At 36.4% G+C, this 26,682-nt stretch overlaps 2 protein-coding genes across 4 annotated transcripts; one reads left to right on the forward strand and one right to left on the reverse strand.

Annotated features, from left to right (window-relative positions):
• Positions 1 to 26,322, forward strand: LOC137576885 (rho GTPase-activating protein gacO). Of its 3 annotated transcripts, XM_068290223.1 has the most exons (7): positions 362 to 564; positions 2,181 to 2,734; positions 23,683 to 24,755; positions 24,888 to 25,170; positions 25,238 to 25,361; positions 25,430 to 25,521; positions 25,940 to 26,322. In XM_068290223.1, the coding sequence occupies exons 2-7, from the start codon at positions 2,585 to 2,587 to the stop codon at positions 26,063 to 26,065; spliced, it is 1,848 nt and encodes a 615-aa protein (XP_068146324.1). In that variant the 5' UTR covers positions 362 to 564; positions 2,181 to 2,584; the 3' UTR covers positions 26,066 to 26,322. The 3 variants fall into 3 exon arrangements, 1 of the variants encoding a protein (XP_068146324.1); XR_011032331.1 differs by lacking the exon at positions 362 to 564 and adding an exon at positions 1 to 65 and having other exon boundaries at positions 2,152 to 2,734; positions 24,888 to 25,361; positions 25,940 to 26,077; XR_011032332.1 differs by lacking the exon at positions 362 to 564 and adding an exon at positions 14 to 63 and having other exon boundaries at positions 24,888 to 25,361; positions 25,940 to 26,077.
• Positions 15,922 to 21,543, reverse strand: LOC137576646 (phospholipase A1 VesT1.02). Its single transcript, XM_068289883.1, has 6 exons — positions 21,152 to 21,543; positions 17,954 to 18,053; positions 17,707 to 17,864; positions 16,556 to 17,032; positions 16,326 to 16,482; positions 15,922 to 16,256 (listed from the first exon to the last, which is right to left on the reverse strand). Exons 1-6 carry the CDS (start codon positions 21,201 to 21,203, stop codon positions 16,055 to 16,057), a joined length of 1,146 nt encoding a protein of 381 aa, XP_068145984.1. The 5' UTR covers positions 21,204 to 21,543; the 3' UTR covers positions 15,922 to 16,054.
• Positions 26,323 to 26,682: the final 360 nt, after the last annotated feature.

The following is a 26,682-nucleotide window of genomic DNA, read 5'->3' on the forward strand; positions in this document are numbered from 1 at the left end:
GGCGCCACGAAAAGGTTCGTTAGCCAACAAAACGCGGTCAAGATAAAACTTAACCGCAAAAACGTGTGAGTGAGTTCAAGTGAAAGTATCTGAAAGTGTGTAAAATTTGTGTGTGTGTGTGAGCTAGTATGTTTTTTTTTTAATTTTGCAGGTGTTTATGGCCTAAGAACTTAAATTCTAAATAGTTAAGACTTTAAAAGAAGAAGAAGACAAAAAAATATGTAAAAAAAAAATAATAGTAGTAAACAAAACGTGTTCTGCCATTGGAAGAGATGCCAAGCCCCCCTCTTTCACTCTCTCCTTAGGCCACATTTTTATTTTCCGCTTTTTGGAAATATTGCGTTGAACTTACGCAGCTTCCAACGAAAGGACGAACGAATGCCAAACGATGATTGCGTGGGAAATACATCTTCGTTTGGCTTTAGATTCTCTGCTGCGGACATTCAATGTTCTGCGTTTGCCCCAAGCGCACGTGGATGCCGCCAATAAAAAAACAACCTGACTGTGTCTCCGTGTGTCTCTTCCGTGTGTGTGTGTCTGTGTGTGGAGCTAAACAAAATATATGTAATAAAAATAAAAATAAAACTTAACCCAGCATGTAATCAGTGACAGTTTTGTTTCCTTTGGCTCCAACTTTTTTTTTGTGTGTCCTTTCTGTAAATTGTAGCTTGGCTGTGATTTACACTGCTTCTTTGCCATTTTGCCACACGCATTAACTAATTGAAATTAATGGTTGATATGCATTTCGCAAACATGGCTCTGTAATTTATGACAAATCATGACATTCAACATTATTCATGCCCCAAAAGGGACACCACCACCCACAAGAAGCATCAACCAAATTGTCCTTAGCACTTAAACAAACACAAGACGCAAGCAAAAGTCAGCGTTAGGTCGGATTTCTATTTATCCAAAAGTAATCAGAAGAAAAGGAACAAGTACTTTTGATACATGTGACAGAAATATGTGAAAATTCACTTGAGATAAACATTTGTAAGCATTTCCCAAAACAGATTTCTCATTGGGCACAGCAACCATTAAACTAATGAAAATGAAAATGAAAATGCTTGTCAAATTGTAAGGTGAAGAAAAATATTTTCTTCAAATTATGTTAAGTGAGGTGGAGGAAAAATGAAAATTTGTGAAAGTTCCCATGAAAGTTGAAATTTTAAAAAGTGTGAAGAATTATTTCTCAATTGAATACAATTGTAATCAAATCATTCAGTAATATAAATTTAAATAAGATCTCTTCAAAGGTTTTAATTTAAAACTCTGACTGAGAACAGAAATGTTTCTTAATAAATGAGTGTAGTTAGCCCCAAAAGTATGCAATGGGCATTCTGTATGTTAGCTTTTTGGAAAGATATTTTGAAATATCTAGTAGATAAAAAATGTCCTCCTTATATCCAATGTCTTAGCTCCGTAATATTCCAAAAGTAATAATAACTTTCTCATCCCACTCAGATCAGATCTTTTGCTAAATTATAAAATTTACTTGATATAGCTCTAGGAGAAAGAAGAAAAAAAACAGCATATTTTTTTTAAACATTGCTTCGATGACCATTTTTTACCCACAGGATATTGCAAAAGGTCATCATTTTCGCTACTATGACATTAAGAAATTTGACAGCAATTTTAAACTTATTAATTTTCGAATACCTTTGCATACTTTAGGGAAAATATTGTCTTATTGTCAAAATTGATTCGACCGATTCCCAATTTTCTCCACTTCGTTTCCATTAATTTGTCTTTGGAATTCGAATTATCGTTATAATATTTCAGATAAAAAAAACTTATTTGAAAGCTTTGTTAAAAACAAAAAATTTAAAGCCAAATTCCATAAGGGAATCATAAAAAAAGTCTTAGAAAAGTTACTCAACGTAGCTCCAGAATGAAGTAGACTAAAACTGCCATAAAGTAAATCTGCTAACTAAATAAAATTACCTTTAAATTGTGTGCAATTTATTCAAATTGTGTTTCCTCTTTGTTAGATTGATAGCAGGACATTTGCCGGCCATTTCCTCAATTTTTCTCCCAACAAGCAGAACTGTAATCAGTTTAAAGATTAAAATTAAATATTAAATACAAATCCAAGGAAATAAATTTTAACCTGATTAAGATAATCCCATCTATGTATATATATGTACATAGATATATATATCTCTTTCATTCATCTGTAGGCCATCGCATTGAATGCAAAATAATTGATTGCAAGTCATCAGCATGCGCAGGAGGAAGAAATGTCCAATGAAAATGCAAAAGAAAAACTCAATTCAATACAACTAAAGTGAGTGAGCCCGGAAAAGTGGGCAAACATCATGTTGTTAATGTTGTGTTCGTCAAGTGTTCTGTGTTGTTGTGTTGCTGCTGCTTATATAATATTAAGACGCTCCTAACAAGAAGAGAAATAAGCAAAATATATAAAAGATATAAAAGTGCCAAGTGTGTATTCGAAAACAAAAGGAAACGAAATCTCCAAATAAGCAATATTTCGACTAGCCATCAGTGAACTACATATAAGCAAACGAAAATAAGGGAAATAAGAAAAGCTAAAGCAAAGGCAAAGGATTAGAGAAGGACAGTCATGCCCTTTGGTCGGAAATCACCGCTAGAGGCATTGGCCCTGCCCGGTGTTATGTTGGCCTATAAATACAGCCAGTTTCGCCAGCGAAGACGCGAGGCAGCCAGCCGACGGGTCACCGAGCGCGAACTCTCGGCGCTGCATCATAAAATCGTAAGTAAAAAGAAACCAAAGTATATATAAGAAATATGTATATACTAAAGCTTAAAATATGCGGCCTAAGCAAACAAAACTCATTTTTTATGTTGGCAATAAAATTCCAAGGAATAAACGTTTATCATTAGCCCAGGCCAGCAAATGGTTAAAAAGGAAGTGTGAGGTGAAAGGAGGCCTTGTAGCTTGGACAATTTAAAGTTGTTCTCCTTCAATGGCTTCCGCTTTTGGTTTAGAAAAATAAAATAACAACATACAACATAAAACAGGGCAAAATACATCAACAAAAGGTGCAAGCCCACAAAAGTAGGCAATAAAAAGAGCTATAACTTGTATGTGACATTTCATATGTTAGTGGGCGTATGTGAGTCTGTATGTGTAAGTGTGTTGTTGGCTGTGGCTTTTGTAAGTTTCTTATTTGCATTTTAAGACCACATAAAATAAGAACTTGTAAAAGTTTGTAGAATTTTCCTCTTTTTTTCTTCTTGCCTAAATTGAAAATTCCCTTTCAGTTGATGCTACCAAAGTTTTGTTTGCCTAAGCAAATGTATTTTATTTTCCTGAAACTCTATTTAACTAGACTTTGGTATAACTTAGTTTAAGTAATTTGAATGAAAATAGTTAACATTTAGTTGGGTGTTTAATGAAGTATAGGAAAATTGTAGAACAAACTGAAGGATGTAGTAACTTTTACCTTGTGCACATTGGGTCAAAAGCTTCTTTAAGGCATAAACTCATTTCAATAAAGACAAATCGTACACATTCCACATCAAACTACAAGACAAAGGTCTTCAAATTAAAATTTTATTTCTTTTAAATCTGAAATGAATCTTCTTGGCAGAAGGATCAACATTCGAAATTAAATCCCCCTTTGGGATGGAATTTGTCTCCTTATCCCAGCAATAACTTAATGACTTTAACAAATTCTAACACATACCAAACAAAATTCCACTTTCCCATAAAGATTCTCCTTCAAGATTTGGTCATAGGTCAGTTGTGGAATTCTAATCATCATAAGTAAGAAAGGGAGGGAACCTTTAAATATTCATTATTTTCGTTACCAACAAAAAACTGACAGCTTCTTGACCCTTTTTGCATTTTCCACATTAAGTTATAAAATGGCAAAACAAAAACATAATAATAACGAAAAAGCAAAACAAACATTTCAACTTGTCCATTTTCCTTGCCTTTTCGCCTTTATTTTGCTTCTTCTTCTTCTTGTTGCATGCCAAAGAATAAAATGAACAAACGCGGCAAAATAAAAAAAACAAGAAAAAAAAAAACTGTTAAGCTCACTTGAGATTTTACGAGACTTGTTTGAAATTTATGACTTTACAAAAGCCATAGACAGCCACACCCACTTATTCATACACACACAAACACACGCATACCCATACATACATACATATAGACACTAACTTGGCCACTTACATAAGGACTGAAAATGCACAAAAACAGCGAGCCTCGGTCTCAACTGTTTTGCATAAAATCTGACGCGTGACTGTAATTTCTTCAGGCGACCTTGAAAAACGAAACACAAACACACACACACACACACACACATATAGAGCCACACACGCATACCAATATATATTAGCCTGTTAGAGAAGAGGAACACACCAAAAAGCTTTTATGCAACATTAAAAATTACAAAGGCCACGTATTAAAAATGCTTTTACAATTAAATACCTACCAAAAAAAAAAAAACAACTGAAATTCTACAATAAAGGTGAACGCAAGTGAGAATGGCCATTTTGGGGATTTTTAGTAGCCAAGAGGCAGCAGGAAGTCCGAGGGAAAACCCTACTTACAATTAGACTAATGACCATCTAAAGTGAGTCACTGTTTGGTTCCAACAACTACAAACAGATATATTTGACTGTACTAGAATAAAAATTTCAACTAATGCTTTAATTAAGGTTTTTAGGCAATTAGATTTCAACTTAAAAGTGAAACAAAATGCATCGCAGATTTAATTGAGAACATCAAATATTTGCTTTTGATCTGACAATTAGTCCATGTTAATGGAATCAGAAGTTCTACATACAAAACTTCATGTCAACAGTTAAGAATGGTTAATATGGATGGAAACTCAGAAAACAACTTTAAAAGTTTTATACTACAAAAAGTGAGAGTTCGCCTACTTAAGCTATGAGCATTTCATTTCAACTCAACATAAACATATGCACTTAATGCAGAGGGAGACGCAAGAAGACCACAAATTGTTCAATTTATGCCTCAATATGGGTCAAGAGGAACATTTTGATAATGTACATAAACTGAATTGTTAATTGGATATGTGCCAGATATCTCTAGAGAAACTGGACTGTCAGGTTTCTAAAATATTTAAGACAATTCGAATTGTTAGTTGGGCCAAAAATATTATTTATTACATTGTATTGTACAGACAAGACTAGGATGTTACATGGTTGCAGTCCTCAAAATATACCGTCTCGATTTCCAATCATAATTACAGCAATTTGATTTATCTTTATATAACTTGTTTTTGAGCCTAAACAAAACAAACAAAATGCCAATTAAGCATTTACTAAACTCAGTCTATTAAATTTTGTTCTAAATATCAAAATCGTTCTGTTAAATATTTTATACATATCTCAAAGGACTAAACTTTAACGCGTTTGAATTTGTATAAATTCTTAAATTTTAAAGTATCAGTTGAACTCGGCGAATTATTCTTTCATGTCAAAACAAAAATCCCCCGAAACACATGCGTATGAGCTCATTTAAGCCTAAAGCTCACACACACACATATACAGCAGATAGGGACAGAGAAAGAGAGATATTTTGCTGTCATTTCGCAGCTAATCCCCTAAAGTATGCAACGAACAAGCGAAAAAAACAACAAACAAGAAATTCGTTCGTTTCTCGTTTGAAGGCGACAGCCTAATTATGAGGCGTATACGCGATATATGCATAATATATCAAGTATACGCCTAGTGGCATGCCAAAAAACCTGACCATTAAAACTTGATTAGACCAGAGAAATACACACACACACACACACACATGAACACACAAAACTGGTAGTTGAGAGAAAGGAAAAGCGAGAATGGGGAATTTGGTATTTGGGAGCGGAAGAAGAAAAGAAAGCAAAGAAGAGAGAGGAAGTGAGGTAAACCGGGAAGACAATCCTTGTCCGATTAAAAGGAAAATGCTGTAAAATATTTACTAGCCATGAAAATACGAGCTCGTTGGAAAATGTTTATATCCCACTCACCGCCCACTCACTCCCCCGCTCAAGTCGCGTGACAATTCAACATAAGATAAGCCCCGAAACGAAACGTGGACATTGAACACGTTCAGCAAACAGCATTGAAATGGCCATGCAATCGAAATAAAAATAAAAATTTATAATTTACTTTAGCCAAAAACACACACAAGCCCAGAGAGAGTGAGAGTAACAGAGCGGAGGTGAAAACTAATGTCCTTTAGCCTTGACTGGGCCAGTCTGACATTTGCCTCAAATTGAAATGCGAAGTGGACATGATTATTAGCTGCAGTTGCAGCAAAACTAAAAAGCAAATTTTCGTTTTTTTTTTTCTTGTCTTGTTAGCTGCTGAAACTAAAAAAGAGCAGAATATTAAATGGTTGAAACCTTTGTCCTTTTTAGGCAATTTGCACGTTTGGTCGAGCATTTGCCTTACTGCAAAACATTCGACTTTCTCTTTGCCAATAAATGACCGCACAATTTGACTTGGCACATGGCACATGGAAGACCAGAAAAACCAGCTTAGTCATCCAAATACCAAAACATTTTCACATGCATCCTGTAATCAATGCGGTGGGCATTTAGGTTTTATATAGAACGAAAAGAGGCCAATATGGAAAATATATTTAAACCAATTCATAAATTTGTTATTTAAGACTAAATATCATCATAATGTATAGTGAATAGAACATCTACTTTCATTCTAACTACTCTAAAGTATCCATATATCACATTGGGCAATCGTTTAGCATTAGAATTACTTAAAAGTAGGATTGTAAGCCTAAAAGTATGCAAACCCATCGTGTTGGAGAAGGAATCGGCGAAGGAATTGCACTTTATTACCTTGTAAAAGGTTCTCAGTTTGAGCTTCTCAGTTAGTCAAAGAAGTTTTCCAAAAAAGTACAAGTAAAGTAAAGGATATCAAGGACTTTCATCAGTTTCGTTTGTAAAAATGTATATTGCCTTTGCCTATTTTATATATCTACCTACATTTATATTTTTGTTGTTGATGTTGTTGATGTTGTTGTTGTTATACATACTTGTGGTCAATTGCACAAACATTGCAATAAACCTGGCCTTGCCATGCCCTTCTCTGAAAAAACATCGTCATTCGTCACCCCCCGCCTGCCCTCTCTACCACTCTCCTGCTCTCTTTCATAACTGTCTCTATAAATCACATAAAGCATTTGAAAATAATTCCAATTTGAGTGTCCTTTTTTCGGTTGCTCTTGTTGTTTCTGTTGAATGTTATACATGGCACCTTGGGTGTCATTTAGTTCACCTGTTAGTTGTTTTTCCCCTTTTCTCATTCGCTCTCTCTCTCTCTCTGTTGATGGGTCATTCAATCAATGTCTTCTTTTGCGGGCTGCTGGACAACTAAAATAAATCATTAAAATCAAACATTAATCAATTTTATGGCTACTACCAGGGAAAAATGGTCATTAAACAAAGATTTTTTTTGGTCCTTTCTTTTTTTTTTTGGTGGGCACGCAATGGCACAGGGCGTAGACGGATATCCGTAAGACGAAAGTAGAGAAAAAGAGAGAGAGAGTGAAAGAGAATGAAAAGAAAAGCAAAAAGTAATTGAACTTTTGTGTTGCAGCAGACACGCAACTTTTTTTTTCTTTTCGTTTTTTAGGATAATGGCGAAACCTGTCTTCAAACTCATTCCCCCTTTGTCCTCGTCCTCGCCCACGTCGACAACGACGACGACGACGTCAACGATGTCTTTGTCGTTGTGCTTTATTTAAATATTGTAGTTTTAGAATGTCATGTGCTGGAGCCGTTGCCTTTGTCGTCTGCGAACTTCCGTTTCCTGTCCTCCATTCGCCTTTCTTGCGTCCCAGCAAGCAATTAGAGTGCATTAAACTTTAGTGTTTACGCATTCGATGTTAGTTGCCATGACTCGATGGGTCGGCCATCACGTGCTGCATTTAATGTCGGCTATACGAAAAGGGTTGCTAGCCCCTTCTTTGGGGTGTGGCACTTGCATTAGGGCAACTCACGCGATGTCTACACTATAAGTATATGTCTATGTGTGTGTCCTGGAGGACATGTTGTTTAGTTTTGTGTTGTGCCAACGTTTACTTTAATTGCATTGATTGTTACTTTTATCCATTGTTGTTGGCCAAGAAGACACGTAGATATGCCATGGTAATTGCTGCCTTTGTAAAGCCTTTTTATAATGGCAAATAATCAGTTTTAGACTTGTCAACTTTCCACCTTTAACCCCAACTAGCTAATTAACTATTCAATACTATTCAATACTACTTATAATCATGGATATGTGAAGTTTCTTTTTGGCCTCTGGCATTTTTGGCACTCCCAAACAATTTCTTTTTTTTTTTTTTTTACACTTTCCAACCATTTCCTAATTGCTGGCCACATTAAAAACCAATTAAAAACCATAAAAGCCAAACAAACAATATAAGTTTCATGTAGGCGAATTTCTAAACAACTAAATCGGGGATAGGCAATCTGTGCAGAGGAAAAGAAAAACCACAATAACACACAGTTTTAGCCTGGTCCCTGCTATCAATTGGCCATCTCTGGCTAATTGCAAAACTCACACACACACAAACACACACTGGGAGAGAAGCATATATGTAATGTATGGCTAAATCAAAACAACAGCAACAACAACAACAACAACATTGCCCAGGCCAATAAGCAGGAGACACAACAGAGGCAAAATCATGGTAAATACCAAAATACACTGAAGAAAATTAATGACCAAATGCAATTGGCAAACAAAAGGAAGAAAATATTGCAAAATTTCTAAATGTTTTATCTTCTCAGCATCATAATTTCTATCAAATTAATTGCAACAATCTTAAATTATATACTAATTAAAATAAAATTAAACTCTAGTTAAATAAAACAGTGTAATTATCATATAAATGTACAAATTATGCAAACAACTAAGAGAGAGATAGAGAGAGAGCAAACTCATTAGTGGAGGGATTAAGTAGAGCGAAATTCCGATAACTGCTGCAATAAGTGCAACAATAAACATTAACAACAAATGCAACATTAAATAGAACCAATAGAAAATGTTATTGCAAGTATAAATTCTACGATAAAAACTACCATAAAAGCTGCGATAAGTTCCATAATAAATAAAACGATAAAAACGATATCGAGAGAAAGCCACAAAAACATGAACTTACAATAATAAAATAAAATCACGAGTCCATTTTACCAAATCTAGGAAATGTTTTATAAACTTTAAATATCCCATAAACCTAAAATTTAGAAAAAGATTCAAATAAAACACTCTTTTCGATCGAAATGAGAAATCTATGGCAGCTGTTCTTAAGTTTGCAACATGAACTTTTAATTTTTCCACTCTTTTTGTAAATTAATTTTATAAATAAATCATTTTTTAAACTATAAGAGGCCTCAACAATGACTCATCAAGATGATTTCTATTGATTTGCTAAGTGTGTTCTAGTCTAGATCAGTCCTTATTTATAATAGATATTACACTAAGAAAGTGGAGATTTTGAAACTTGAATCTCAAGATTGCACCAACCAATCTTATAATGCAAATGTCAAAAAAAGTATTTTCTATTTCTTTATAAATACTTTTGCATACTTTTTCATATTTAAAAGGATTGCCAGCAAAGATAAGGATAACAACTGCTTTCAACATTCATTGACATTCTTTCTTTCTTAGGCTATGAGTAATTGCTTCCAAATGTCCTTCAAAAAGATCTGCCTTCAGCATGAAAATCAAGAAAATAAAGAGAATTTTAAAGTCAAATGAACCCAAAAAAACTCGTAAAGCATTGAGAGCTTATGGGAAACAAAGACGTTGATTTTGCCAATTTGAACACTTTAAACCAACTTTATAGTCCGATAATACATATGAGCAAAGTCGTATGGAATATGTATCCTTCCGACATTTTCTTTACTTTGAAGCATCTCGTAGTTAATCGATTATCCCAACAAGTGTGACTTTGACTTTGAAGTCTACTTTCTTTTGAACATTGGAATAAAATTAAGTTTTTAGTTTTTCGATAGTCTGCTGGAAACACTTTTCGTACATAGATGACCACAATGAATTGACCTCCATAAAGTAGATACAAACCCGTTTGCTGGCGGCAAACTTCCTGTTGTCTTTAAATATTCTCAGTGTAAAAGCTTTCGCAGTTTGTTTAGTGCCTGGTACAAAATGATGACAAAAGTGTCAAATTTGCCAACTAGACAGAGGCATATACACACACTCTAGGGGAAAGAGAAAGAAATGGCTATGAAAAGATAAAGAGTGATAGAGATAGAAAGCATAGTGGGTGGGTGGCGAGAGAAAGAGAGACCATCTCATCAGGCATAATTATGGCTTTTAACACAAAAGTGCAAAGTGAAAAGTGCAAAGTGATGCTAGGCAAATGCATTGAAAACTGGTTGACAGGCTGGAAAGAGTTTTAGAGGAGAGGGATAAATTGAGGATTGAGTGTGTAAATGATATAGTTAACTTATTCAGCAGCTAACTTGGCTCACTAAAAGCGATTTTCATGCAAATATAAATTATTTGAAAAGGTAACACCGAATCCACTTCCCCCTCCTCCACCTCATTTTACCACATTCCATGTCCGTGTCCCTTTTCACTCGTACAGGATATATACATTTCCATGGCTTTCATGTCAGCTCATGTGTAGAATAGTCGACTTTTTGTAAATGTGCAAATGCCGTGTATGTATCAACCTCTGTGCAAGTGAAAAAGGATCTCAACCCACCATAAGGGCTTCCACCATACAAATGCTGCAAATAATGGTGGGAGTTGAGTCGGAACTTCAACAAGTTCTATTTCAGGCTTTTGTTCATCGAGTTGCCTTTTTTCATATATACACATTATATTTACTAAGTTCCTTCAATTTCAACACAGATTGAAAGCCATAAAAATCAATTTGGTAAAATAATTCTCATATTTCAACAGTTGGCACATAAAAATACATTTTAATTGAAATTTTCCCTTGAAGCAAAGAAAACAAAAAAAGAGCCAACAAATTCCTAAATCAAAGAAGTTTTTATACTCTTGCTAAGTATACTCTTAAAGAGGATTTCGTTAAGAAATGAATATTTTTTTAGAAAATAAAAATAGTTACTAAAAATAAACAGAACGTTAAAGGTTAAAGAACATCCCTTTTTTATTAACTTCTTTACTTAAAGAAACTTTTAAACAATCTATGTCATAGTACTTAAAATTTTATCTTTTTGAATATCAAATGTGTTGGAGAAACCAATGAGGTTTGAGCTTAAGAATCAATTTGTCGTGCCTTTTATGATCTTTAAGAACTTTTGCCCAAAATGGTCCATTGAATCAGTTGAAAGATCAAAGTGCCTGCCAATAAATTGCTAAACCTATCAACTTTTTGACATTTTTTAGTTATATGTTATGGAATTGAACAGTCAACTACATAAAGACTTAACCACAATTGGATTTAAAGCAGAATTACATATAAAATCTATATTAGAACTTAAAACCAAATTATTCAAATGAATAGGGATTCCGGAGAAGATGAATAACCCATCTTCATTCGATGAATTCAAAATATGAACTGATTTTATTAACAAAAGTATAAAGTTTATAAAGGGAATCTTAGGCCCTAGGAGGTAACAATTGTTCTTAAAATATCTTATTCTAATGAGACTTAAATGCCACGTTTTCGGGGGTTGAAAATTGTTATTATTTTGGGCACGGCTTCGGCCACTTGATATCCTGCCGTTGTGATCTTTTGGGTTAGTTTAGAATTACAAGTGTTTTTTCCACATCGTGTGTGGCTGATTGTAATTCTAGTCATATGCTAGATTAGTTGTTTGTGACAAAAATTACAGTTGTATTTTATTTTCTTTAGTGCATCTGTTTATTCTTAAACACAAATGTCATCAGCACATTTTCCATCAAGTACTTTTATATCAAATAGTTAAGTAGTTGATGAAATTTCCATCACAAGCATTGGACTCTTTAATAGAGTATTTAGCAATTGAAAAAGTTTTATTTGTTTAACATACATTGTTTCCAGTTAGCGTGTGTATAATAATGTGTGTGTGTGTGTGTGTATTGCGGGCGATTTTCCAATTTCTCATCTTCATCTCGGATTTCCGACCATGCGGCGTCTGTGGCGGCGAAACATTGCAAATTTATGACAACAGCGGTTTTTCTTTTCTCATTTTTGTTTTTTTAGTTTTTTATTCTGTTACTATAAAAAGTTTTTTTTTTTGTCGTTTTGTTGGCATTTCCATTTTTTATGCTGCCAGATATTGTCATGGTTTGGAGTTTTTCGGTCTTCTTGCTTTATGAAATGGGGGCAAAAGTTTTGCGCGTAATGAAATGTGCAATGGCAGTTGGCAGATTCTCGTGGTTACTCTCCGTTAAAACAAAACGGCAACTAAAACTAAAGAGAATGAGAGAGGGAGAGAGAGAGAGAGAGAGAGAGAGAGAGAGAGAGAGAGAGAGAGAGATGGTGCATTGCAAAAGGATTGGCCTAGGGACACATGAGAAAGGAGGAAGTGAGACAGCTAAAAACAAAGGGAGAAAACTGCATCAGAAATTGGTTTAAAACTCAACTTTTTCAATATACATTTATAAATGAAAGAGTTTTGTTTATTTTTCTTTAACCAACTGGTTAAGTGAGTTACTTTTTTTTTGATATGCATAACTTTTCATATCAACTATTTAATAACAGTCTAAATGAAACAAAGTTTTACATTTTAATCAAATTTTCTTCACTTTTTGTGCATAGTTTAGGTCTGCATTCTATAGAAGTTGTTATTAAATCAATATCAATTAAAAGCCATAATTGTTTAATTGATTCAGTTTGTGTTAAAAATCGCTATAGCATACTTTTGGGTGCAGCTGAGCTGAATCCGTTAAGAACACCTCGCGAATTCAATGCGCATGCATACTTACTGTAGTTTTTCTGAATGGTAAATCTATATTAAATTTCATAGCCTTAGCTTTATTCTCACTTTCACTTTAAGTTTCCCTCGTTGATTAAGTTATTTGGCCTGAAATTGGCCACCAAGTCTCTATAAACTAAGAGATGGTCTGCTTAGAGTTTCCACTTCAATGGCTTTCATGCCATAAAACATCATTCATCTATCGTTGCTTTCGATAAACTCGTTTCGCGTCCTTTACGTTAATGCTGAGAACATAAAAATACTTGAAATATTGGTTTAGTCTGGAGGAAAAAACGTTTGAACATTGAGCGACATGAAAGGCATATTAAATGCAATAAATTCACTTAGTGGCAACATGAGACATCACACACACAGCCATACACACACACACATAGACCCATTGAGAGCCGTTGACACGTAAACGTTGCCTGATATAAATGCAATTTCTCATGACAATGTTGGACGCCGCCAAGTATGCTACAAATAAACAGCATAACGGCAAACCCCCATACGCCAGAGAGAAGGAAGCGGGAAAGAAGTGAGCACCTTCTCGCTCGTCAGGACACCGCCGCGTCTACTGTCGTCCCACATAGCTTAATGGAATTGTAGTCTATGTTGCTGCACTATGTTTTCACTTCTCTGTCAGAGTGCCTAACGACTTCTCTCTATATACCTACATATGGGTGTATATATGTAAATATGGGAAAAGCAAAGTGCAGTCAAACAACAATAGGAAAGAAATGGAAAAATCATGCAAAGTTCACATAAAAATTCAAGCACTAAGGCTCTTTGCTTATCGATTTAATTAATTTTTTTGCACTGCAAACTGATTGATTGACTGAATGACTGACTGCAGCCTACTTTTCGGTGTCAACATGAAGTTGAACCAAATTGGAAATAGAAACAACTTCAAGAGCGCTTTAACAAACAAGCAACTAAATTTAGTACAAGCAACTTGAATTTCTATTTAACCAATGCCATGTGTATGTACATGCATATCGTCTTTAGGCTTTTACTTGACTCATCAATCAATGCTTAAATACTCATTTAATATGCCACCAAAAACCCCGCCCCAATGCTTATTATCCACACCAACTGAGACCCATGTCCAGGCACGTGTTTTTTGTCCATGGCATGCCACAAAGCCATAGACAACTAGACTACTCCTTCTCCTTCCCGCCTTAACTAGATAGCAGAAGTGGGAGTTCCCCGCTTTATGGCCCTATTTACTTCATAATTCAAATGACCCTTTTTTGGTTGGGCATAGAAATATGCCTGGAATTATGTAGGAAATGAATTCTTCAAGCCATAGCTGGCAGAAAAGCAGAAAAAGGAAAAGCCAAGTTAATTTGATTTCTCAATAAGCGAATCGTTCTTACTTATAAATAGCATCATTTATTATGGCCTAGTGGCAATTTGGTAGGCAGGAGGTAATACGAGGTAATGCTAATAAGGTAAACAACTCAAGAATTCCAAGTATATGGCTAAGTTAAATGAACTGAGGCAAACAATTTTCTGTATATGCAAGCTAGAAAAAATTTATAAGTTGAAGTTAGTCACAGCACTTCTACTTAATTTTTTATTCACTACTTTTTAGTCAACAATTTCCTTGGACTAATTGCTGTCGATTAGTGAAAATGTTATTTAAATCTACTTTTAGTCTGTTGCATACTTTGGGGATAAACCTAATTTCAATCTCTATCAATTGTAAATTTATCAGTTCATTGCATACTTTGGGGACGTTTTGGTCCCATATAGAAATCTAAAAAAATGGATTAGTTAGAGTTTGAAATTCGAGTTGGAAAGAGTTTGAAATTATTATTTAATTAAGTCTGTCATTTGTTGGATATTCTACATAATTTCTAAAGATTTTATGTTAGTCTTTTCACATTCAAATTCTAATCCTTAGCAACAGCTATGCCTAAATATTTTGTTCAAGTTTTTTATGGCTTCATAAATTCTCATTGGAAATTGCTTTCTTCACTTTTGCCAATATCTTATCGATTTCTTGTGGGGCAGTTACATCTTTCATTGTACGACTTTTACAGTCTGCTGGCAAATACCTTTTTTCTTGGCATCCATAAAAAATAAATTCGATAAATTACCTTTTACTATGCTCCACTCCAATTTCACCCGCTGTAGCCACCCACAATTGACCTAGTAAACTTTACTTGAGATTGTGTGTGTGTGTGTGCCAAAACACACACAAAATTCACAAATCATTTAAACCTCTTCCCCAACCCCAACGTACCATAGCCTCTTAACTCAATTCTACTCTATTATAGTCAATATTCGATATGCGATACTTTTACCTAAATCAAAATGTGTAAACTGCATTAAGCTGTCACGTATTGCTTGGTAATGAGGGGGAGGCACGAGGTGAGTTGGTGGAGATGCATTTTCAGGCTCATTAATAATGCAATTCACACACCACTAGCAAGCACCCGTTGCACCCACATGGCTCCATTTCATGCTTCCTTCCGGCCAGGCAACACCGAACTTGCCGCCAACTTCCGCCTCGTTAAGCGTTCGCCTATGAAATGAGTTGCAATAACAAAAAAACAAGTCCTTGTTGTTGTTGTTGTTGTGGTTGATGGTCGCTGTCGCTCATTGCACATTATAGCTCACATCCTGGCATAATTATAGTCATAGCAAGCAGGTTGCATTTAAAAAACAAGAGCAACAAAAAAAAAACGTACGAACAAAATACAATTTGTGGCTAAAGTTAATAAACCATTTGCAGTCATTATATATTAATTACTTTTTAATGGCTGCTCGGCTTCATTTTTTTTTTGTTTTGCTTTTGTTTTTGCTCTCTGTTGCCAATTTGGGCTCAGTGGGGGAGGGGAGTGGGGGGGGAGACATATTCCACTTACATCTAAGGTTTCCCATTGCGTCATAGGCGCTTTACCACTTTGCATGTCAAACAAAAACTAAATTAAATTACTTGCTTTGCCATTTGAAGAGCATTTTCTACTGAGTCATGCCTAAAAGTAGGCAATGTCAAAATATGACTGTCTCTTCTTTAACAAATTCTCTTTTTGTTACATTTTTGTTTCGTTTTGTTTTCGTTTTTATTTTATTTCCTAAGATCACAAGTAAACTACAAGCTATGACTACAACTAAAATTGAAGCTCAAATCACGCAGCTAGCATAAATCTCAGTGTGCTTAAGAGAGATTTCACTGGTCACGTCACTGGAATGTTGTTGCTCAGCATATTGTTATCATCTTCCGTTTCCCGCTCCTCTTCGTATCTCTGCCTTGTGACATTTAATGGCATTTTGTAGGTAATGGGCAACTGTGGAGCCAGAGAAACAATTGTCCTTGCCTTGTTATTCCTGCCAAAAGGCTTGGCATCATTTGTGTCCAAATAGAATTTGCCCCGTAGTCTGTGTATAGATACATAATTAATGATTATATATAAATGTAATATACATTTGGTTATATTCCCGGCCTACCTGGGATCAGCACCCATGCCCATGAAAGCATTCCTATTGGCTCCCATGCGGCAGATGCCAACTGTCTGTGAGGCCTCACAACGTTGAACGGGAAAGGCTCTTGGCTGCCGTACACTTTCCACAAAGTATTCCCAGGCACGCTGATGACTGCAGCCAACTACAACAAAATAATAGAGGCAAAAACATAAATGTAAGCCAACCATGGGACATGGGACGGAGAGCATACTCACTTATAATGCCCAACCAGCGATTATTTGCAATTTCCTGTCGAGCACATCCCGGTTGTAGGGGACGTCCGCCATTTGGATAAAAATCTGCATGTCCCATGGCTGTGGGATTGCCCAATATACCGCCATCCGTGTGTATGACATCGACGAAGCGTGCATCGCTTGGACTTAAACGGCGATTGGAACTATTGCCCTCGAATAGGGGTAGAGCGGGATCCAAAGCGGTTATTCTGGTCAATTTTATGCCCCATTCCTGCAACTGTTTGCCAGCAAAACCAGCTACCTCGGCACCCAGACTAAAGCCAATCAAATGCACAAACTTGGTCGGATAGCCACGTTCAATAACCAAATAACGCAGGAAACGGGCAATATACCGTGCCGTAATAGGCAAATTCTCCACAGCATTCGAGTACCAGGGAACCGCTGTCATCGCACTCCAATCGATGAGTATGACATTGTAGTTTCCACGCTGCAAAAAGGCTGAAAATGGAATAGGAGAGACACAGAGAGAGAGAGAGAGAGTAAGAGAAACTATTGGCCAGGACTTTGATGAGGAGACAGCAGTTCCCCCAGGACTGATTGTACTATGGTCAAGTGGCCGACTTTTTTTGACATAAACTTTGTAGGCTATGAGAAGACTTTTACAGAATCTTAAGTCAGCATGAAAAGCAAGTTTGGTTTTTCTTTTCCACTTGGCAATTTCTTCAAAAATTAAACAAATGAAGGAAAATTCATCCATCATTTCTCAAAATGGCATAAATAAAGTAAATTTTGAATAGCTTCTTGTTGTATAATCATATTTTGTATATCCACCCCATAAAGTATGCAATAGACAATTGAAAAATGTACCTGTAAAAAGGAATAACGTACGTATTAGCTTGATAGTGTCTGGTAGTTAAAAAATGTCTACAATAGTAGTTTAAATGTGTCTAAATGGGAGCGGTTCTCTAAATTGAATAAACTACTGCATACTTTGGGGGGCAAATTTCCTTATGTTGGGGCTCAATAGTGATATATATTGAAAATCATTTCCATAATGAACATTTTTCAACTTTATCGATTAATTGCCATACCAATTTTAAATTTTATGAAAAAAAATGGACTTTGGGACCATAGTAGACTGGGACTGGGGACTGGGTGAAAATTTCACTCACCATCTTTCAGTTGCTGGCTGCTCTGCTGTTCGCCAGTGGCCGATTCCGAGAATCCATGCAGATAGATGGCCAACGGGTAATTGAAATTGAAATTGCTCTGCGTCCACTGAGCAACGTCGTCGCTCAGGTGCAGCATTTGGGCTGTGTTACGGTTACGCCTGACGACCCAGGAGATATAGAGCGAGAAAGGGATGGAAATGACCTGTCAATATGCATGACTACTGGGATAATGGATACCTTGTCTTACCTGGTGTATAAAAGAAATTTGATGTCCTCACTTTCTCTTATGGCACAGCAACTCGAACAGGAACCGCGTGGAGCGGCACTGTAAAAGATCGGCGAGCCAGCTGAACAAAAAGAGCCAAAGCAAAAGGAATTATTAAATCATTTTTCATGTCACTTAACCAAAACGGACATTCAATTTGTTAGCCGAGTTTAAATTGATTCATTAAGTTTATTAACTAACTAACAAGTTAGTTAAATGACAAAACACAAAAACAAAAAAAACTCAACCAAAGCAAAACAAAGAAACGAAACAAAACAAAAAGAAACGAAACTAGCTAAACGTTGCTTCTGTTGGCCATGAACTTGAGTGCTTTGAAGTAGCAACAGCAACAACAACAACACTAAAAGCCAGTGGCAAAAGCAATCGCACGTGACGCATACGCCCCGTGTTACGCGTTGTAAAAGAGGGACGGCCAAACAAGTTTTCATCAACTCAGTAATGTGTTTGTGTGTGTGTGTGTGTGCGTTTTGCTTTTCATTTTTCTGTTTTTTGTATGTTTATCAATATCTGTGAGTGGGTCAAGCCATTGCAATGTCAATGACGTCTCAAAAGCAACGACTTGTCGTCGTCTGTTTTTTGTCATGTTTTGTTTTGCTACACAAATTTATCGGCGATTTTTGATGAGCTGCCAAATTCAATCACAAATGAGTCTAAAAATGCGGATGATGATGTTGATAATGACCTTAGACAATGCCAACATTAACATTACTTGGCAATTCTTGGCCAGTCATCATTACCATCTGATACAGAGTCTCGCTCGAAAGGTATATTAACTAAGTCATTAAACGGCATAATTTTATCAACATTAAAATACGATATGGCTAATTTTATCTTTAGGCAGAAATTTCAATAGTTTTGCTAATAAACTAAATAGATTTATGCAAAAGATTCAAATGAATGTTAATCTTACAAGAAGAATTCCAAGTATTCCAATTACCGATTTTTGTGAAATTTTAATATGACATGATGATGTCAGATTGCCAGATTCTATAAGATTCTATATAAGATCTGCACTAGGAGTAGCTGATCAAAACAGCTGATAAAGTATATGCTAACTGTCTCTCTCTTACATACATATATAGCCCCCCTAAACTCTAGGGTAACGCCAGGTGTCCCTCTTACACCTATAGTACTTAATTGCAGTTTTGGTCTTTAGACGATTTCTATATGTTATAGTTGTCCGATCGTTACAAATCTGACACTTTGACTAAGAAAGATGCTGAATGCGAAGTTTTGTAACAAAAGACTTAAGATTGAGTGACTTCATTGCATAGAACAGGAAAGACTTAATATTGAATGACTTCTTTGCATAGAACAGGAGGGAAGTACAGTCACATACTGACCAAATCTGTTGAACCAAATGGAAATGGTATCAAAATATACATATCTTAGACGGGAGTTTGAGAGCTAGAACTTCAATCTCTTTATTAAAGAATCAATCTCAATTCAATCTCTCTTATAGAGAAGACAAGCCAAATACATTTAATTTATATCAATAGCTAAAAGAGTATTCACCTATCGACTTGAGACCACAAATTTTTATTCTCTTACTCTAAATTTTATGTATATAGCTTAAATATATATGTATATATATTTGGATGTATGTTAATTTTACTTCCAGTTTTTTTTTTTTTTCATGCAGAGCGGAAGAGTTTTGCCATGTTTATTTATGGGAAATGTTGTTGTTGTTGTTGCTATTGCTTTTTTTTTTTGCTTTTGTGTTTTCTCATTTTATTTGTTGCTTTGTTGCTACTCTGAATGTTGGCAGCGTCACGCCGTGTATTTTAATTTGTATTTCTTTATTTTTTTTATTAAATTTAAATGTTTATTTGGCCAACAGCTAATTAGCGACCTCATGCCAGTCAGTTGTTACCTCTGATTTGTTGCATTCTAAGCCCCGTTTAAAAGTGGTTTGGAGGAGCACAGGGGACCGTCCAGATGACATATATAAAAATTCTCTACTGACAGGGGATTTTCGAATGACATTTGGAGATCATAGTCAACACAAATCTAGAGTTCAAAAAGCTACTGATTATGCTAAGCAAACAAAAAAGAACCCCAATAAGTGTTAATTAAGCGTAAACTGTCAGTTGCCAGTTATAACTTGCCTTAAGTTTTAGTTTTATGCGGGGCTCTCGGGGTCATAATTGCCGCCAGGGAAATTATGGTCACCATTAACTGAATAGAAGCTTTCATTAATGGAAAGGGAATCTCTATGGGAATCACAGACCGAGCACTGCCATAGTTCAGTAAGTCAGCAATATGTTGGACAAAACTTGCGCATAATGAATTCCAATTCTAAATTGAATTTGTTTGTCAAATTACTTTAGATAGTCCTCACCTCTATGGTTTTCAGTAGTAAGATGCAGTTGCCGTTGTATGACAGACTCTTCCTAACCATTTCATAGGCATTTTGTTTATTTGTGTTAAACAGAGCTTGCAATAACAGATGACAGTTTTATGTAGTAGTCAGAAAATTGGATTTTATCAGACGGCCTTTGCTCAACCGAGGACAGACACCTATTGTTTGCCTTTGCTTCGCTTATTCTCGGGTCGTCTAATTCACTTTTCATACATTTAAAAACAAATTCTATCTCTTGAACAAGAAAATTTTGCTATTTGGTGTATTGGAATCTATCTTGTTTACCCATGTTTATAACCGTAAATAAATAATAACAACAGAGACATCGAAATAATCAACGTAAAGGACTGCACAGACAATAATTCTTAAGTCTTTGTGTCCTACATCCTTCAGTTCAAATGATCTGCCAAAAATTTCATTTTAGGAATTAGACGAAGAAACTGTAGAAGAAAATTCCAAGATCGATTAGTTATAGTTTCCCTATTGCCTATTAGATAGGTAAATAGATTTATCTTTTGTTAGACCTTCCTTCACAGATGAGTAAACTTCTTCAACTCTTCAACTGACCTAGGCTAATACCAAGTAAACTGAGTGTTTACAACAACAATTGAGTCTATTGACTTTTAACAAAGACATCAACTTGTTTACAACACCCCACCCACCTCTCTCTCCCTATCTGTGCCAGCTTATTAGCCTTGAACTTATCAGTAAAATATATGGCTAACAACTACAGCAAATAGACAACGATTAACTTAAAACTGACATTGAAAGAAGTGCTAATAAATATGTCGACTTACCGAGCAGAAATGTAAAGACATTGCATAATGTTGAAGCAGCTGGCAAGACCATAATAAATTGCACTATATATTAAATATCATATATATACATAGGATATATATACACTAATACAGACACAATTTAGTTAAGGTTTATGTTTTTTTGTCGTTCAATGAACTCGCCCGGTAAATTTATTCTCAAATTCTGTTTGAGGGGTGTGAAATAAAATTGCACATAAAATTTGAGTAAATACGTTTTCGGTTTTTGCGATTTCCGCATAAATAATTATCATCGATAGTAAATATGTGTATATTGATATATAGTTTTGTTTGCCTTCCGAGATTCCTCGCCGACAAACGAAAGAAAGAAAAAAACCGACGACAAAGCGAACACACGATCTGTTCTGAGCGAGCTGCGTAGACGAACTGAATGTGTGAGTCTTGGCTCGATCGGATAGTCGATTGTCCGGCTAGAAACACTCAGCTGATAAACCATAAAGTTCCCAGCCGTGCTCTTCCTTCTCCCCGCCGCACCATGGGACACAACAAAAGACTGAGGCAACAAACTTGACAAAATCAGGCATGCTCTCTGTGTAATTGAAGATCATAAAATTGTTTATAATTTCCTGATTGTGGCTGGCGCGCGCGCTCAACTTTCATTATGCTCATGGCATACGAAATTGATAGGTCCATGTGGTGGGAAGAAGAACTATTGCCATGTGGGTGGCCAAACAGAGTTTTGCCCCTTGAATTCAGAAGTTGGCAACATCTACTGCAATGGCCAGCCTTTAAATCAGCTGGCCGTTCACCTTGACCGGCAAGTTGACTTTTGGTTTCAATTTGCCCATATAAAAACGCTTTCAACGATGCTTATCTCTGCCAATAACAACAGCAACAACGTTTTATTTTTTCATTTTTTTCTCTTGTTAATCCATTCTGACCCATCCTCAATCGTATCGAAGGCATCTTACCTTGCCTTTTACTTCTTTTGTGCTGGCTGCGGGTCAATTAAGCAAAAACGCTAAGTTTTGACACATTAATCATATGAAATGGATTCCGAATGCCCTACAAACTGGGGTATAAAGAATTTCGGCTATTTTTAGACAATTTATGAACTGTTAACTGAACTTCACCTTTCATTTTAAAGCTTTTATGGAACAGACTCTTGAAATGTTTGAGTTTGTTTGTTTGTTTCCATTTGGAAATTAAAGAAGTTCAAAACGAAAGAGAAAGAATATATGGTTGTTTATCTCTTTCATTTTGTTACATAAAGTTTCAAATCACAAAGATCCTAAAGAACTTTTAAACTTCAAACTTTTAACTATCATTTATCATTAGACATTTCCGACATAGTTTTAAACGTCTTTTAATGGTTTATGGTTCTCCAACGGAAGAGTATCTTCTATTCAGTTAATGATATTTGATATTTTTTGCCATTCAGTTTGGCATTTTAGCGGGCGTGTAATTTCGCGGCTATTTGACCATTGTCTTGTCTTTTGATATTGATATTAGCCCAAGACTACAAAGTCTGGTCTCTTTTTTGTTTTGTGGGCATTGAAGCGAAGATCCGTCAGTCTCAGTTTTGAGGAAATTGCAATCTTGAGAAAACTTTTCGCTTGCCAGCTGCGGTTGCATTGCATTGAAGAACTGATTACACATTTACATTACATGGTATTACATGGCAGTTGGCATATAATTTTACACAAATTATGCAACCTTGAATTGTGGTTATGTGGCTAGCACGATTTTCATTGAACATATATTTTCGATATCAAGTGCAAGGGCTCTTACATGTGGCTCGATTCGTTATGGCAAAGAAAAATTTGCCAATGGAAAACTTTGAGACTCACTTGAACTTCAAGTTCCCATTCAAAAGGCTTTAGTATTCCAAAAATAGGCGAAAAAAAGTTGAAAATTATATGCTATAAATAAAAATATACTTATAATCAATATGAAAAATTATTGCTGAATCATAAAATTAATGAATGCTGCGTGTGTATGGGTTAAACAATTCTTAAAAGATTAAATTCATAATGGCCATTGGATCGAACACCCACCCCAGATAGACACAAAGCATACAAAATGAATATGTTTCGACCTTTCGAAGGCGTCTGATATCTGAGCAAACAAAAGAGCTGAGCTGAGGGCATAAAAAGATGACAAAATAATTTGCATATGACATTAAATTACAGTTAGCCAATGTGTCTATGGATATTGTGACCGGCAATTGATTGGCTTGTCCTATACGAATTGCAAATGATCTTTATGGGCATGTCAAACAGCTTCCGGCTGGGACCTTGACTAACTAATGGCATAATTTACAGCTCTTTAGTTGTAAAATAAACAAACAACCAACGAAGCGACCAACCAAGAAATGGTCATAAACTGCTTTGGCAGCAACTTATGGCTAATTAATTTGTATATAAAAACACTTTGGACAAAAAGTTTCCTTATTTTGTGGCATGCTTTTAGGCTAAAGTTGGCAGATGACTGGATGGTTAAGAGCATAGTTTTGGGCTGTAAATGATTGAAGTTTTGTATGTTTTTTACAGGACAAACTGCTGAGTAAACTGGAAGAGGAAAGCGAACCGGATCCTCCCACATCCCAGGAAGATGAGTGCGTCATTTGCATCAATGCTCGAGCCACAATGCAAACCTCGCCGTGTGGCCATCGTGTCGTTTGTCGTCGCTGTTTCGTCAAGACCATACAAAGTGCTGTGGCCCAGCGTCTGCTGCCGCTGCGCTGTGTCATCTGCAGGGCAAGAGTGAATCGTTTGACCTCCTCATCGGGCAGCTGGCGTATACAGGAATCGGCCAGCAGCTATTCCATGGGTGCCAAAAGCTGGGCCTCGGCTGGTGTGGCTGCTGGTGGAGTTGTGGCCTCTGCCAGCTCCTACTCCATGAACGATGCTCACAGTGGACATCATGCCTTCCATCAGCCCACATTGCACAAATCAGCAGGTGCTGGTGGTGGCGGCGGCGGAGGTGGTGCTATTGGACGAGCTCATCGCGGCCCTCACGGCCGTGTCTCGCAATCGGATAGCCTTTATTCGATGAGTTCCACTGGATCGGCAGGGTCATCTCTATCTGGCTATTCACATTACTCCAAGACGTCTTCCATATCGAGCAGTGGTGCCTGTTCTCCGGCTTCACCAGCGGCTGTGGCATTAGCCTCCGGTTCCCATCATTTGGCACCACCATCGCCCATTACTCATCATCACCATCATCATCTTCATCACTCGCCAGCAACGGCATCGCCAACGCCATCAGGTTCATCAACCAGTTCCCTGTCACCGCGTGACACCAGTGTTCATCATTCGCATCACGGTGGCTGTCCAAGTGGTTGCTCTGGTGCAGTGCCTCGCAAACCCATGCACACGCTAAACAACTCCATTAATCACAACAGTTCTTCGTCGAGTGGCAGTAGCAATGGCAGTGCAGGGGGCATGAATGGCATGAACAGTGGTTCCATGACTCCAAATCCAATACACACCTATCCGGGACGTAGACATGTCAAGAGTCGCATATTGGATCTGCAGAATCGTTTGCCACCCATAAAGGAGTTTCGCAGTCCAGCCAAAGTGCCACATCCCTCACCAGTGCATGTTAGCAATCCCAGATTTCGGTAAGTCTTAACAAGCTTGGGTCCTTGCTCCCTAAAGTATGCAATAAGTAGTTGAAGAATGCGCAAAAAGTTTCAATTTGAAACTAGATCAACATTTTATATCCTTTGTTTATGATATGTGTTTTTTTCTAGCTATGCCTCGTATACCAAATCCAGTGTCCATGAACTAGCTCCCTTGCTACGTGAATCGTCATCGCCGCCACAGTCACGACGTCCCAGTCCCATGAATATACAGCTAAGTTGCACAGCCCTGGCTCCGCCTCCATTGAAGGCTGGCGGAGCCAAGATATGCCCGCTAACCACAAAGAATTCGCTGCCGAAAAATGCCTACGTGATGCCCAAAGATAATAAAAAGCTCTGTGGCGATAGCAAGTCAATTTCCAAAAACTCTCCACTGGCCTCCAATTGCTCCTCCGTCAAGGCAAAGGCAAATGGTCAGACCTCAGCCTCCATTTCATCAGCGTCATCGTCGTCGTCGTCAGGGGGTAGCTGGAACAGGAACAACTGGATCTGCATCCGTATCCGCATCTGCATCAGCTGCATCAAAGCCACACTCCAGCTCTTCCACTCGCAGTTTCCCGCTCTTTGCGAACACCAGCAATCACAGTAAGTTTTTCCTTCCTTTATTCTTATCCAAGATCAGAGAAATTAATTAGTATATCGCCCATTTACAGAAGAGAAAGCTGACAATAAAAAGAATGAATCCGTTGAGCGCAAAAAGAAGGAGGAGAAACTCAAGCAAAAGGCTGAAAAGGAAGCCAGAAAGGTGAGCACCCAATCCCATCCCCTTTCCTGCCCCACATTGCACAAACACACAGTGACCCCCCGCATGCTTTTATTGTTTCTGTCGACAGGGGGCGCCACTTGCATTGTTTGTAATTGGCCTCGTTCGCCTTGACTCGACTCAACTCTCTCGACTGAGAAAGTTTTTCATTAATCGTGGGGCGTCTTTTGTGCTGCACAAGCATAAATTTCTACCCCCTCACCAAATGTTGGCCAAGAGGGAAGAGAGAGAGAGAAAGAGAGGAAAACTAAAAATAACCTCATAATGCCTTTTTTTGCATTCTTGTTTTCTAGTGCATGTGAACAAAGTTATAGCGCATTTCCCTTCGCCTTTCTTCCTTCGCCCACTCTCCCTCAAATCACAAATCTCTCATTTCCCCTTTTCTTTTGTATTTCCGCAGGAGGAAAAACGCCTCGCCAAGGAGGAGGAACGCATGGCGAAACTGCATGCCAAGGAGGAGAAGAAACGTGGCAAAAAAGAGGCCAAGGAACTATTATTGGCAAACGATGGCAATAATAAGAAATAAAATTAATTAATACAAAACGATTAAACAAACGAAAAAAGAAAGAAAAAATCACTATAAATACATATATCAATTCGATCAGACGACAAATACATTCAACACGTATAATCAGCCATAGTCAGCCTTATACACTCACACGAACGATATTAAACGAGCTTGAATTGTATTTTTTTAAACAAATTTACTATAATTTTCATAATTTTTTTTTACCTTAAATTAAATGTAATTTAATAAGATGAAAAACCAACAATATAAACTTAAAAAATAAAACAAAACTACATTTGTTCAAATATTTTGCAAACAAATTCAACAAAAATTTTTTTAGAGGTGAACAAATTTATGAAGAAATTCCTTAAAATTCAAATTATTAAAATTACATTTTTTGTTTGTACTTTCCATCTTAAAGAATTAAATTCAAATCAAAATGTTTACCAATTTGTTTAAACCCTTAAGAGATTTTGAAGATATGGTAAAACTACGTGAAACTATATAATCAAAATCGTCAGAAAATTTCCAAATATTGATAAAAACTTTCTAACAAATTTATAATTTCCATTCGTATCGAAAAGGAAATATTCTTATTTATACAAGAAAATCCTAGAAATTTTGAGTTTTTTCAA

The sequence above is a fragment of the Drosophila tropicalis genome, unplaced genomic scaffold (assembly GCF_018151085.1).
Source record: "Drosophila tropicalis isolate 14030-0801.00 unplaced genomic scaffold, ASM1815108v1 contig_593, whole genome shotgun sequence".
NCBI classification, from domain to species: Eukaryota; Metazoa; Arthropoda; class Insecta; order Diptera; family Drosophilidae; genus Drosophila; species Drosophila tropicalis.